At 43.7% G+C, this 13,966-nt stretch overlaps 1 protein-coding gene across 1 annotated transcript in view; it reads left to right on the top strand.

Moving 5' to 3' along the window:
• The first annotated feature begins 398 nt into the window (after window positions 1-398).
• Window positions 399-13,966, top strand: part of LOC139310062 (uncharacterized) — a 67,967-nt gene continuing 54,399 nt past the window's right edge. The window contains exons 1-4 of the mRNA XM_070934227.1: window positions 399-553; window positions 3,209-4,120; window positions 8,970-9,096; window positions 11,911-13,081. Of these exons, the coding sequence (XP_070790328.1) occupies window positions 3,371-4,120; window positions 8,970-9,096; window positions 11,911-13,081 (2,048 nt within the window). The 5' untranslated portion in view covers window positions 399-553; window positions 3,209-3,370. The remainder of the gene's footprint in view (window positions 554-3,208; window positions 4,121-8,969; window positions 9,097-11,910; window positions 13,082-13,966) is intronic.

A 13,966-nucleotide genomic window follows, 5' to 3' on the forward strand; every position in this document is an offset into this window, starting at 1 on the left:
TTCTATTCTATTCTATTCTATTCTATTCCATTCCATTCCATATTCTATTCCATTCCATTCCATTCCATTCCATTCCATTCCATTCCTATTCCAGTTTCATTCCAGTTCCATTCCATTCTAACCTTTATGTAGTTGATGCAGCTTGCATAAAAAGAACAAAAGGAAAAATAAAACAGGAACACTTTCCCAGCGTCCTTATTACAATCGAAAAGCAAATATATTTTTATAAGCGAGGCGTGCTGCTGTTCAGCGCCACCCATCCTCTGAAAAAACCACATCTAAAGCAAAATTAGAGGCAGGAACTTCGGTTTTTGAAGGGTTAAAATTCAGATTAGTTTGCTAGAGAGGAGGAGCCTCGGGAAACGGGGCGGGGAGAGCTTCTTTCTGTTGAACCCGCCGTTCGGTCCTTCGGCAAATTTGCAAGCGGGTTCGCCTGCCTTTACATTGCAGATTAATTTTGGGTGGAGGGGGGCTTATTCCACACAAGCGAGCCTTTATTCGCGACCGGAATTCCCATTGCAAAGGAAGATCTCTCGGGCCTTACTCGGGATCTGTAAGTGAAGGCGGCGGGGCGAGGCGGGAGCAATGGGAAACGCCAAAAGAAGAGGGGTACACGCCGCACCCCCTCCAAACGACCTTTGATTGCGTGCACATGACTGCCAATGGACGAAGTGGCGGTGTGAATTTTCTTCTCATTGCATAAATCAAGGATCATGGCAGGGGAAACTATTGAAATGGAAGCTAAGCAGATAAGTAACTTTAATTCAAATGCAAGTCCGAATAGGATAGGATAAGGATAGGGATAGGATGTAGAGTAGAGTAGAGTAGAGTAGAGTAGAGTAGAGTAGAGTAGAGTAGAGTAGAGTAGAGTAGAGTAGAGTAGAGTAGAGTAGAGTAGAGTAGAGTAGAGTAGAGTAGAACAGAACAGAACAGAACAGAACAGAACAGAACAGTTGGAAGGGATCTTGCAGGTCATCTACTCCAACCTCTGCTCAAGCAGGATCCCTTGCCTATACCATTTCTGAAAGATGGTTGTCCAGTCTTGAAATCTTCTTGAAAGCCTCCAGTGATGAAGCTCCCACAACTTCCGAAGCCAACTTCTGTTCCATTGGTTGATTGTTCTCACTGTCAGAAAATTTCTCCTTATTTCTAGGTTGAATCTCTCCTTGATCAGTTTCCGTCCATTATTCCTTGTCTGTCCTTCAGGTGCTTTGGAAAACATATTGACCCCCTTCTCTCTGTGACAGACCCTCAAGTATTGGACCACTGCTATCATGTCACCCCTGGTCCTTCTCTTCACTAGACTAGACATACCCAATTCCTGCGACCGTTCTTCATAGGTTTTAGCCTCCAGGCTCCTAGTCATCTTTGTTGCTCTTCTCTACGTTCTTTAATTTAAGTGGTTTACAATTGCAATGTCTGTTGCAATTACATTGTTTGTGTATTTTCCCCCTCTGGGAAGTGAGAATGGGCCTATGACAATTCTCCGTGGTTGCCACGGCCAATTCCCTGCAGGACAAGAGTTACAGTAATATTGAAGAAATAGTACAAGAGAATTATTAGAGGAAGGATGCAAAAGGAGGGGACAGAATGAAATGTGAATGGCAAAAATTAAAATATTTTTTTTATTTATTTTAAATAATTAAATAGAATTGTTAAATTGTCCCCACAGCAAGTTGGCTGTGGCAAGTTGTCTTGCAGCGAGTTGGCCGTGGTGAATTGGCTCGTGGCAAGTTGGCCGTGGCGAGTTACCCCATTCCAAGTGAGAATGGTTCATTTGGGATGAACCACAACCACAACCACAATCCAGCAAACGGAGGTCAGATTGGGGGGAAAAGTTGGCGGGCTCTTAACCCAGGGAGCCCTGCTAGCAAGTGACAATCTGAAGCCAGCTATTGATAGCATTAATGTTCATTCTGTTGCAAACCACAAGTGAAAGCTGATTTTCTGTTAGTAAACAAAGTGGTCGTCCAAGTGTGTTGTGCTCAATTTTACAACCTTTTTGCCACAAATTGTTCAGCATAATTACAGGTAGTCCTCGACTTACAACCACAATTGCGCCCACAATTTCCATTGCTAAGCAAGACAGTCGTTAAGTGAGTTTTGCTGCCATTTTCCAATCTTTCCTGACACAGTTAAGTGAATCGCTGCAGTTGTTAAGTTAGTCACACGGTTGTTAAGTGAATCTGGCTTACCCGTTGACTTTGTCAGAAGGTCACAAAAGGTGGATCGCGGGACCCCCGGCACACTGCAACCGTCATAAACACATAGCAGTTGCCAAGCATCCGAATTTTGATCATATGACCACGAGGATGCTGCAAATGGTCGTAAATAAGTGAAATGTGGCCATAAGTCATTTCTTTCAGTGCTGTTGTAAGTTTGAATGGTCACTAAACAAATGGCTGTAAGTCAAAGACTATCTGTTGTGTAATTATTAAGTGAATCACATGGTTGTTAAACAAATCCAGCTCCCCCCCCCCCAATTGACTTTGCTTGTCAGAATCTAGCTGGGAAGGTTGCAAATGATAATGTGGCCCCAGGATGCTGCAGCTACCATAAAAACATGCCAGTGGGTAAACGTGCCTGAATTTTGATCATGTGATCAGATTATTGGAAATAATTTTTTCCAGGACCATTATAACTTCGAATGGTCGCTAAATGAACGGTTGTAAGTCGAGAACTACCTGTGGAGAGGATGATTGGGAGTTAAGGGTAAAGCATCCTCCAACAATAGAGAGGGGGGGAAAAGAAAGGGAAAAATAGCTTTCAGGAGAAAAGAGTGAATCAGGACTGGGGGACTTTAAAAATGTGGAATTCTTTGAGGGGAAGAAAATATCTGCAGCTCGAGGTTGAACTGTGGAGTCCTTGGTGCTCTCTGAGCTTGCCTTGGATGTATTCCTGCAGACATTTTATCACCCAACTAAGTAACGTCATCAGTGCTCCATGATGTGTTTGGCGTGTCAGACTTCAGGGCTTCATTCCCATGCAGCATGTTTCTGCCCTGTTAGCCAGAAACATACAGGCCAAACACTAGCTCTAAATCAGGAGCACATTATTCTGTACAATTTTGAGGATTATACCTCATGTGATCTCTTGCCATTAGCTCTGCTGGTTGGGGATGATGGGAATTGAAACTTAGAACACCGGAGAGGCCCTGTTTGAGTATTCCTGTCCTGCTCATGAATTTTTCTATTTCTTATTTTTTTAGGGAATTGATTTTGGGAGAGGATGAGAAGCATGAGGACACATGCGCGCCCCCAACCCCCGTTGCCTTAGGGAAGCAGGAACCTAATGCTGGATGTTTTCCTCTGCATCTGAAGGAAGAAATGGCGGGTTGGAAGTGAATTAGATTCATCTAGGGAAAAAGATCATGTCTTTGGAGCGGGAGGTGGAGATTTCAGCCTCGGGGTTTCAGAGAGTCATCGTTAACCCGGATGTGAAGCCAGAAATCAAGATGGAAAAGCAGGACCTGGAATCTGAGAGACATGCCCACTTGGCTGGGTATACCGAGACCATATCGGGAGGATTGTGCTCCTCACGTCAGCACATTAAACAGGAGTCCGGAGGCCAGAGTCTGGAGCCACAACAGTGGGAAGCACAAAGGTGTGACTTTCTCAACACATCCCCAGCTCTTCCTCTGGGCCAGGGGCTCTCCAAGCTGCCGGAGGCGATGCTGCAGCATGGCCCCAAGGCTTTCCCGTCCATTTTGGAAGGAACAGGAACCGTGTCTGACTCGGCTAAAACAGAGAAGGTCCCCAAAATTACATTGGACAGCAGAGACTTCAGGATCCCAAGTGAAAGAAGCGAGGAGCAAACTGAAGGCCCCGAAGCTGTCAATTCCGAATGCCAGCGCCAGCATTTCCGGCAGTTCAGCTACAGGGAGGCCGAGGGCCCGTGGGAGGCTTACTGCCAACTCCGGAAACTTTGCCACCGGTGGCTGATGCCCGAGAGGCACACCAAGGAGGAGATGCTGGAGCTGGTGATCCTAGAGCAGTTCCTGGCTATCCTGCCCCTGGAGATGCTGAGCTGGATCCGGGAACAGGATTCTGAGAGCTGCTTCCATGCGGTAGCTTTGGCAGAACGCTTCCTCCTAAGGCAGCGTGAGAAGCCAGATCAGCAGGTGAGGGTTACTTCTGGCTCGGGGACCCCAACTGAAGTTGGATGCTGGGTGAAGGATGGCATACAGGTAGTCCTCGACTCACAAACAGTTCATTTCCTGACCGTTCAAAGTTGCAACAGCACTGAACCAAGTAACTTCTGAACATGTTTCACAGTTACGACCTTTGAAGCAGCCCCATGAGCATTTGATGAAAATTCAGATACTTGGCAACTGGTTCGTACTTATGACGGTTGCTGTGTCCCAAGGTCACGTGCATCCTGACAAGCAAAGTCAGTGGGGAAGCCAGATTCACTTAACTGGGTTACTAATTTATCAGTGATTCACTTAACAACTGTGGTAGGAAAAGTGATAAAATGGGGCAAAACTTAAGGGACCATCTCGTCCCACTGGGATTGGGTTAAGGGAACATCTCATCCTACTTCAAGGTTGACTCCGCCTTCCATCCTTCCGAGGTCAGTAAAGTGAGGACCCAGATTGTTGGGGGCAATAGGCTGACTTGTAAACCGCTTAGAGGGGGCTATCACTGTGAAGCAGTATGTAAGCCTAAATGCTATTGCTATTGCTATTGCTATTGCTATTGCTATTGCTATTGCTATTGCTATTGCTATTGCTATTGCTATTGCTATTGCTATTGCTATTGCTATTGGCCTGCCCTACCCGTGTCAGCAGAGGAGGCATGCTGTGGACCCTGTCGGCCAGGGAATTCCAGTTTGCAGGGTTCAGGAGAAGGGCCTTCTCTGCCATTTGTGCCTGCCCTCTGGAACATCTTGCCCCTTGGAGTGTGGTCTGGTCCAACCCTCCCGGCCTTCTGTAAGAGCCTAAAAACCTGGGTCTGCCAGTTGGCTTGGGCCTCCGAAGAGGAAACTTCATGTTGGAGGGGCTGATGGATTAATATTGGATCCCACTTCCCTCTCCCGCTCATCCCCTCCATCTTTTAGTGATTGTATTTTGTATTTTTATATTTTTTTTAATTTTTTTTATTTGAAAATACAAACTAAACTAAACAAATCACAACAAAACATACAAAACATGTAAACATATAAACAAAGATTCAAATATATATCAAGTTTATCGTAACTCTACTGTATATTCTTATTTGTACTTTTGACTCCTCATTATTATTAGTCTGTCTTTTATGTCTATCTTGGTGATTCATTGTTAACCTGTATTCGTAGTTTATATTCCTATTACTGTAAGGTCACTCCACTTACTTCCTAATTTTCCCTTTTCTGCCTTCCAACCAGGTGTACCACTTTTCCCATACTAGGTAGTAATAGTGTTCTTCTCTATTTTGTAATTCCTTTGTGAGTCTGTCCATTTCTGTACATTCCGTGATTTTGCTAATTACTTTATCTTCCATTGGTATGTCACTACTTTTCCAATTTTGTGCAAAAATTATTCGCGCTGCTGTCGTTATGTGAATGATTAAGTATTTTATTTCCTTTTCATATTGTCTATTTATTATACCTAATAGAAAGGTTTCTGGCCTCATTTCTATTCTTTGTTGGGTTATTTCTTCAATTTGTTTTCTGATCGTTAGCCAATATTGTTTTGCCAGTGGGCAGGTCCACCACATGTGGTAATAAGTTCCTTTATATAGTTTACATTTCCAGCATGTTGAGGGGGTGTTGGGGAACATTCTTGCGAGTCTGGCCGGTGGAAGGTGCCATCTATAAAACATTTTGTACAAATTTTCTATTTAATATTGGATCCCACTTCCCTCTCCTGCTCATCCCCTCCATCTTTTAGCGATTGTATTTTGTATTTTTATATTTGTATAGGATGTTTTTTATATAATTTTACCTTTAAAAATTGTAAGCCACCCAGAGTTACCCTGTGGTCAAATGGGTGGCCACTAAATTAGATAGGTAATTAAATAGAGAGAAATGAGAGAGAGGTAGGTAGGTAGGTAGGTAGGTAGGTAGGTAGGTAGGTAGATAGATAGATAGATAGATAGATAGATAGATAGATAGATAGATAGATAGATAGATAATTGGCAGCGGTTTGCTCTCCAAACTCTTTCAATTTAGTTTTTTTTAATTTTTTATTATATCAAATACAAAGAAGAGAAGAAAAAATAAGAAATTAAGGGAAGGAAAGGGAGTGGGGAAAAGGGAGTGTAAGATACAAAGGGAAAGAGAAAAAAGAAAGAAAGGGGGCATTGACATCCAACTTTTCTTAGCACAGTACAAGGTGAACACACTCCAACCACTTTTTGCTTTTACACATTAATATATAACTAGCCACTCCTATAACATCAAATCTTTCTCATCAACAAAACCAAAGTCAAAAGTTTCATATTTTTTTTCTTCACCAATTCCAGAAGGGATATCCAAATGAAAACAAATGTACCTCTTTGACTAAAATAATCAATTTAACCATGCCTGCTTTATCTTCCTTGCCATAGAAATAATGTGTATTTCTATTTGCACCTAGTAATCTTTGTGAACGGTCACCGTTTTTATTTACAAAATTCATTGTATTCTTTCAAATTCTTTGACATTACTGAAAAAAAGTGGATTTTTTTTTTTTAAGTTTCTGGACGTTTCGTTACCAGATTAGGTAACGTTATCAGCAGGATTTTCTTGTCCTATTCTCCTTTAGCTTATAAATGTCTTGTGTGACAGTTTGGTCAGTTGGTCATTTGATGGTTTGGAGCTGGATTTGAATTCTGAGCAGCTGATTGGTTCTCTTGTTGACTGGTCATTTGAATGGTTGGGTTTCTTACCTATTCATATGTTGGATCTAGATCAATGTTTGTCAATTGCTCCTTTGGTAGAAATACCAGGCTTCAATAAATTCACGTGTGTGGCGGGTGCTGGCATGGCCAATGATTTTTGTTCCTTCCCAATCGAACTGGTGTTGTTTATGATCAGTGTGGTTTGAGATCAGGGATTTTTGATGGTGCCGTTTAACTGCTAGTTCATGTTCATGAATTGCCTTCCTGTTTGTCCCACATAGAATTGCAATTGATTTTGTATACTGTGTGGTTGTTGCCTTCCTTCTGTATTTTGTCTTTGACTTTAGGTAGCTCTTTTCCGAGTGTAAACGTGGGTTTGGGCGCTATCCTTTATTCCTAGGGGTATATGCAGTAGAAGGCAGCCATTACGGATGTTCCTTTGATTTAAGGAACATAATACTTAATATAATAAAACATAATACATAATATAATACATAATTTAATTTCATAATATGATCCATGTCAACCAAACCCCGACAAAATACACAGCCAACCACCACACAGAAACAAGTCTTGCCATAACATCAAAGGAACATCCAAAATGGCTGCCAGAATCCGGCAAATGTTTCAGGTGGCGACATCAATTTTGGGCTCAATTGTGGTCGTAACCTGAGGACTATCTGCACTTTTCAATTTTTCCTAATGCCCAACAGAAAACCACAGGTAGTCCTCGACTTACAACCATTCGTTCAGCGACTGAAGTTACAACAAGACTGCAAAAAAAAAAAAAAAAGATTTATGACTATTTTTCACACTGTTGCAACATCCCCGTGGTCACATGATCAAAACTCGGACGCTTGGCAATGGGTTGATATTTATGACGGAGGCAGCGTCCCAGGATCATGTGATCACATTTTGCAACCACCTGACAAGCACTTCACTTAACAACCGTGTTCTAACTTAACTGCAGTGATTCATTTAACAGGTGTGGCAAGAAAGGTTGCAAAATGGGGCAAAACTCAATGAATCACTGTCTTGGTTAGTAAGAGAAATTTTGGGCTCAATTGGGGTCGTAAATTGAGAACTACAGGTACTCCTTGACTTACGACCATAATACTGTCAACACCCAAAATTTCTGGTGTTAAGTGAGACATTTGTTAATTTAGTTTTGCCCCATTTTATGGCCTTTCTTGCTTTGGTTGTTAAGTGAATCGCTGCAGTTGATAAGTTAGCAACCTGGTTGTTAAGTGAATCTGGCTTCCCCATTGACTTTGCTTGTCAGAAGGTAGCAAAAGGGGATCACGTGATCTTGGGACACAGCAACCTTCATAAGTACCGTATGAACCAGTTGCCAAGCATCTGATTTTTGATCACATGATCATGGGGATGCTGCAAAGGTCATAACTCTGAAAATCAGTCAGAAGTCACTTTTTTCAGTGCCGTTATAACTTTGAATGGTCACTAAATGAACTGTTGTAAGTCGAGGACTACCCGTACTTATACTTCCCTGCCAACATGGACCCATGAATAAACGCAGTGACTACAATGCAGAATTGCAGACTAATTCTGCCAATTGCCAGCAGTTCGATTCCCTCAATCCTGACCGGCTCAAGGTTGACTCAGCCTTCCATCCTTCTGAGGTCGGTTGCTGGAGGCAATAGGCTGACTTTGTAAACTGCTCAGAGAAGGCTATAAAGCCTTATGAAGCGGTATATAAGTCTAAGTGCTATTGCTATTCACTTAACAACTGTGGCAAGAAAGGTCGTAAAATGGAGCAAAAATCATTTAAGAGTCTTGCTTAGCAACAATGTTGTGATTCAGTTGTGGTCATAAGTTGAGGACTACTTGTAGTAGATTACAGGCTTTCTTTCTTAGAAACGTGTATATTATTGCCCCTTTCTGCATTCAGAAGGTCCTGAGTTCAAATCCCTAACAAAATTGAAATATTATGTGCTGAAATAACAGTTGCCATTGTTATTTCAGTTCACTGGGTCTTCTCCTATCTTCTTTGAAAATAATGATGGGGTGGGTTGGGGGCTGCCCTGTTTTGTTTGGAAACATGCCCACCTGCCCCCAAAGAGACAAAGGGGGTGTAGGAAGTATCTATCTCAAAAAGATGGCCAGTTTGTCTACCCGTTGTTACGGATTAAAATTACTCTTTTGTTCCAGATCACAGGGATGAAGCAAGAGGGGAGAGTGAATTTCCCCGAAACAAAAGAAACTTCTCTGGATGTTACCCTCAGGCAGCTGAGCAGGGAGGTCAAGCAAGAGGAGGATGGGAATGCCAGCACGACAGGTAAGGGTTCCTTTGTTGGCGAACTACAACTCCCAGCTGTCTTTGGTCTCAGCCATGTAAGCTTTATGCCCTCCATTTTGTTCACTGCGGAATTTCAGCACTAGGAGGCAGCCATTGCAGCATCAGCCTCCATACTGCAACTAGAGCAGGGGTCCTCAAACTTGGCAGCTTTAAGACTTGTGGACTTCAATTCCCAGAATTTTCAGCATAGCTGGCTGGAAAATTCTGGGAATTGAAGTCCACAAGTCTTAAAGCTGCCAAGTTTGAAGACCTCTGAACTAGAGAATTTGAATTATGTAACTTGACTTGGGGAAGGAGGGTATCCATATAAAGGATAACAGGAAAAGGCAGAGTCAATGGGGAAGCCAGTGGGAAGTTGGAGGCTGTGATCACATGAGATCCTTAACAACTTGCACAATCCCCGTTTAATGACAGCAACTAGGACTACCAAAACTGCCATTGCTAAGAAAGGTGGTGATGTGAGATCATGCTTTACAATTGTGTTATTTAGCAATGGCAATTTTTTAGAATAGAATAGAATTCTTTATTGGTCAAGTGTGATTGGACACACAAGGAATTTGTCTTGGTGCATACACTCTCAGTGTACGTAAAAGAAAAGATACTTTCGTCAAGAATCATAAGGTACAACACTTAATGATAGTCATAGGGAACAAATAAGCAATCAAATCATATTAGGAAACAGTCAATATAAATCGTAAGGATACCAGCAACAAGGTTACAGTCATACAGTCATAAGTGGGAGGAGATGGGTGATAGGAATGATGAGAAGATTAATAGTAGTGAGACTTAGTAAATAGTTTGACAGTGTTGAGGGAATTATTTGTTTAGCAGAGTGATGGCTAAATGGGAAAAAACTGTTCTTGTGTCTAGTTGTTCTGGTGTGTAGTGCTCTATAATGTCGTTTTGAGGGTAGGAGTTGAAACAGTTTATGTCCAAGGTCTGTAAATATTTTCACAGCCCTCTTTTTGACTCGTGCAGTATACAGGTCCTCAATGGAAGGCAGGTTGGTAGCAGTTGTTTTATCTGCATTCTAATTATCCTCTGAAGTCTGTGTCTGTCTTGTTGGGTTGCAGAGCCAAACCAGACAGTTATAGAAGCACAGATGACAGACTCAATAATTCCTCTGTAGAACTGTATCAGCAGCTCCTTGGGCAGTTTGAGCTTTCTGAGTTGGTGCAGAAAGAACAGTCTTTGTTATGTTTTTTTGATGACATTTTTGATGTTAGGTGTCCGGTCCCCTTTGCCCTCATAACATGAGGACTGCAAATGCAAAGAATCTTTGGCCTTCAGAATGTTGCTGAATGTCTCCTCAGCTGCCCTAGCCAAGTTGGCTGACAGTGAAGACTTCTGGGAATTGTAGTTCAGCAGCATGTGAAAGACCTCTAATTCCCTGTGGATATACAGGTAGCCCTCGACTTACAAGCATTCATTTAGTGACTGTTCAAAGTTACAACGGCGCTGAAAAATGTGACTTATTACCATTTTTCACACTTAGGACCGTTGCAGCATTCCCCATGGTCCTGTGGTCATAATTTGTACACTTGGCAACTGGCTCGTATTTATGACAATTGCAATGTCCCAAGGTCATGTGATCATCTTTTGTGATCTTCTGACAAGCAATGGGGAAGGCAGATTCACTGAACAACCATGTGATCACTGCAGTGATTCACTTAACAACTGTGGCAAGAATAAAAGAGGGCAAAACTGTCCTGCCTAGCGACAGAAATTTGGGGCTCAATACTGGTCATAAGTTGAGGACTACCAATAATGGGAATTCTCCAACAGGAAATAACCTTGAGGAACAGAAGGAGGAGCCATGACCAAAACAATGGTCAGATAAAGGAAAATTGAGTCTCGGCCAGAACTAAGAGCCGAGGTGGCGCAGTGGTTAGAGTGCAGTACTGCAGGCTACTTCAGCTGACTGCTGGCTGCAGTTCGGCAGTTCAAATCTCACCAGGCTCAAGGTTGACTCAGCCTTCCATCCTTCTGAGGTGGGTAAAATGAGGAACCAGATTGTTGGGGGCAATATGCTGACTCTGTAAACCGCTTAGAGAGGGCTGTAAGGTAGCCCTCAACTTACAAGCGGTATATAAGTCTAAGTGCTATTGCTATTGCTAGATGGATACATTTAAATGGACAAAACATATATTTCACTATCTGTCTATCTCAATGTAATAAAAAGTTGTGGCATGAGGTGCTGCTAATCTGAGGCATTCCGCTCCACCTATCCATATTTCACCCTGCTTGGTAGTAGGGTGACCATTGGCAAGAGAGGTAATCCTCAACGTATGGCTGTAATAGACCCTGCCCATTAAGGTCATAAGTCACAATAGTCATAAAGTGATTACATCTGGTTGGACTCATTTTTATGACCTCTTTTCTAGTAGGTGTTAAGTGAGCTCACTGTTCACTCTAGGGCATTTCTGTCAAAAACTGGAAGTAAACACCAGTTGCCGAGTGCCCAAAATGTGGTCACATGATTGCTGGGGAAAGGGGCAGCCATTGGAACTTTAGAATTGGGTTGTAAGTAACTTTGTAATGTCCATTGTAACTTCAAATGGTCACTAAGGAATTGGTCATAAATCAAGGACTACCTGTATCTTCACTGGCCTCCTTCTGAGATTCCCCCTTTTCTTCCCCCAGCAAAAAATGGGTTCTTCTGCAAAATTTCCAATCCCCCTCCCTTGAAGACCCTTATTCCTTGGCATTTTGAGCAGCCCAAGGAATTGTTTGCCCTGCCTGAACCCTAAAGAGAGAGGTACTAATCGGCGGGGGTATTATTGTATTTGGCAGCTGACGAAGGGCAAAGAGACCACCGGGAGATGATGGCAGGAAGAGAAAATGGCCAGGACTTAAAAGAACCTGCCTCGAATCCAAATAAGTCAACCGAAGAACAGCCAGAAGAGCCGGAGACCGATCCTGTTGCATTGCAGAGGAGAGACCGCTACGCAACCATCCTCAGGCAGCCGATCCCCAAAGGGAAGCAACCGAGTGACAAACTGTTCCATAGCCTCAACAAGCATCTCCAGGCCCACACCGGCAAGGAGCTGTTTGAATGCTCCGATTGTGGGAAGGCCTTTCTTTCCAGGGCCGGCTATATCGTGCACATCCGAGTCCACGGCCAGGAGAAACCCTACGAATGCTCGGAGTGTGGGAAACACTTCCGCCGCAGCTCGCACCTCAACAACCACAGCAAAATCCACGCCGGGGTGAAACCTTTCCAGTGCTCGGATTGCGGGAAGACCTTCAGCCGTAGTTCCAGCTTGGTTTCCCATCAGCGCATGCACACGGGGGAGAAGCCCTACCACTGCGCTTCCTGCAGCAAGCAGTTCTGCGACAAATACAGCCTGGTGCGCCACGAACGCCTCCACACTGGCGACAAACCCTACAAGTGCACGGAGTGCGGGAAGAGTTTCAACCAAAGCCACCATCTCGTCACTCACAAGAGGAGCCACACGGGTGAAAAGCCCTACGTGTGCTTGCTGTGCAGCAAAAGCTTCTGCGATCGGTCCACGTACATCCGGCACCAGAAGAACCACATGGGCGAGAAAATGTTCAAGTGTTCCGAGTGTGGTGAAAGCTTCAGCCGGAACAAGCACCTTCTCCGGCACCGGAGAATCCATACGACTGGGGAGCTGTATACCTGCTCCGATTGCGGCGAGAACTTTTCCCGTCGGTCGGGCTTGACAATGCACCAGAAAATCCACACGGGGGAGAAACCCTACGAATGCGGGGACTGCGGGAAGAAATTTAACCGAAGCACCAACCTGATCAGCCATCAGAGGGTCCACACGGGGGAAAGACCGTATGGTTGTCCCGACTGCGAGAAGAGATTTAGTCGGAGGACTCACCTTGTTAGCCACCAGAGAATCCATGGGCAGAAGGACATGCCGGAAGGGCTGGCCACAGCGGGTTTGCATCCCCCTGCAGCAGTTTACGTGCCCACACTGTTCATCACAACCCTGTGAGGTAGGTCTGTTGGGTTGAGAGACGGGCCAAGTTCCAAGATCATTCAGAACTCTGTGGGGATCCACAGGATTTTCCCACTGTTGAAATGACAAAAGTGACAGTAGTGTGATTTGATGTTGAAAGATTTTTTTTTTTTAATTTGATTTATATGCCACCCTTCTCCGGAGACTCAGGGCGGCTTACAATGTGTTAAGCAATAGCCTTCATACTTTTGTATATTTATACAAAGTCAGCTTATTGCCCCCACAAACTGGGTCCTGTTGAGACTCTAGAGAGAGTGCAGAGAAGAGCAACAAAGATAATTAGGGGAAAGGAGGCTAAAACATCAAGAACGGTTGCAGGAAGGCCCAATCCTTTGTGCCTTGAGTGAAAAGCCTGGGCTGATTCATTTGATGATCCATCAATATGGTTTCTTCCCTGTCCATGGTAATCTCCGGGTCTTCTGCAACACCAAAGTTCAAAATGGTTTCAGGAATTGGGCATATCTAATTTAATGTAGAGAAGGACTAGGGGTGATATGATAGCAGTGTTCCAATATCTCAGGGGCTGCCACAAAGAAGAGGGAATCAAGCTATTCTCCAAAGCACCTGAAGGCAGGACAAAAAGCAATGGATGGAAAGTAAACAAGGAGAGAAGCAACTTAGAACTAAGGAGAAATTTCCTGATAGTAAGAACAATCAACCAGTCACTTTCAGAAGTTGTAGGTGCTCCATCACTGGAGGCTTTTAAGAAGAGATTGTCTGAAATGGTATCGAGTCTCCTGCTTGAGCAGGAATGGTTGGATTAGAAGACCTGCAAGATCCCTTCCAACTCTGTTATTCTGTTGTGTGGCAGACTCTGCCCTTTTTGGGTATGTGGTGGTGCCTTGATACCAGTTGAA

This window comes from Pituophis catenifer, unplaced genomic scaffold, assembly GCF_029215685.1.
Source record: "Pituophis catenifer annectens isolate HBS135680 unplaced genomic scaffold, rPitCat1.0.hap2 SCAF_2, whole genome shotgun sequence".
NCBI lineage: Eukaryota > Metazoa > Chordata > Lepidosauria > Squamata > Colubridae > Pituophis > Pituophis catenifer.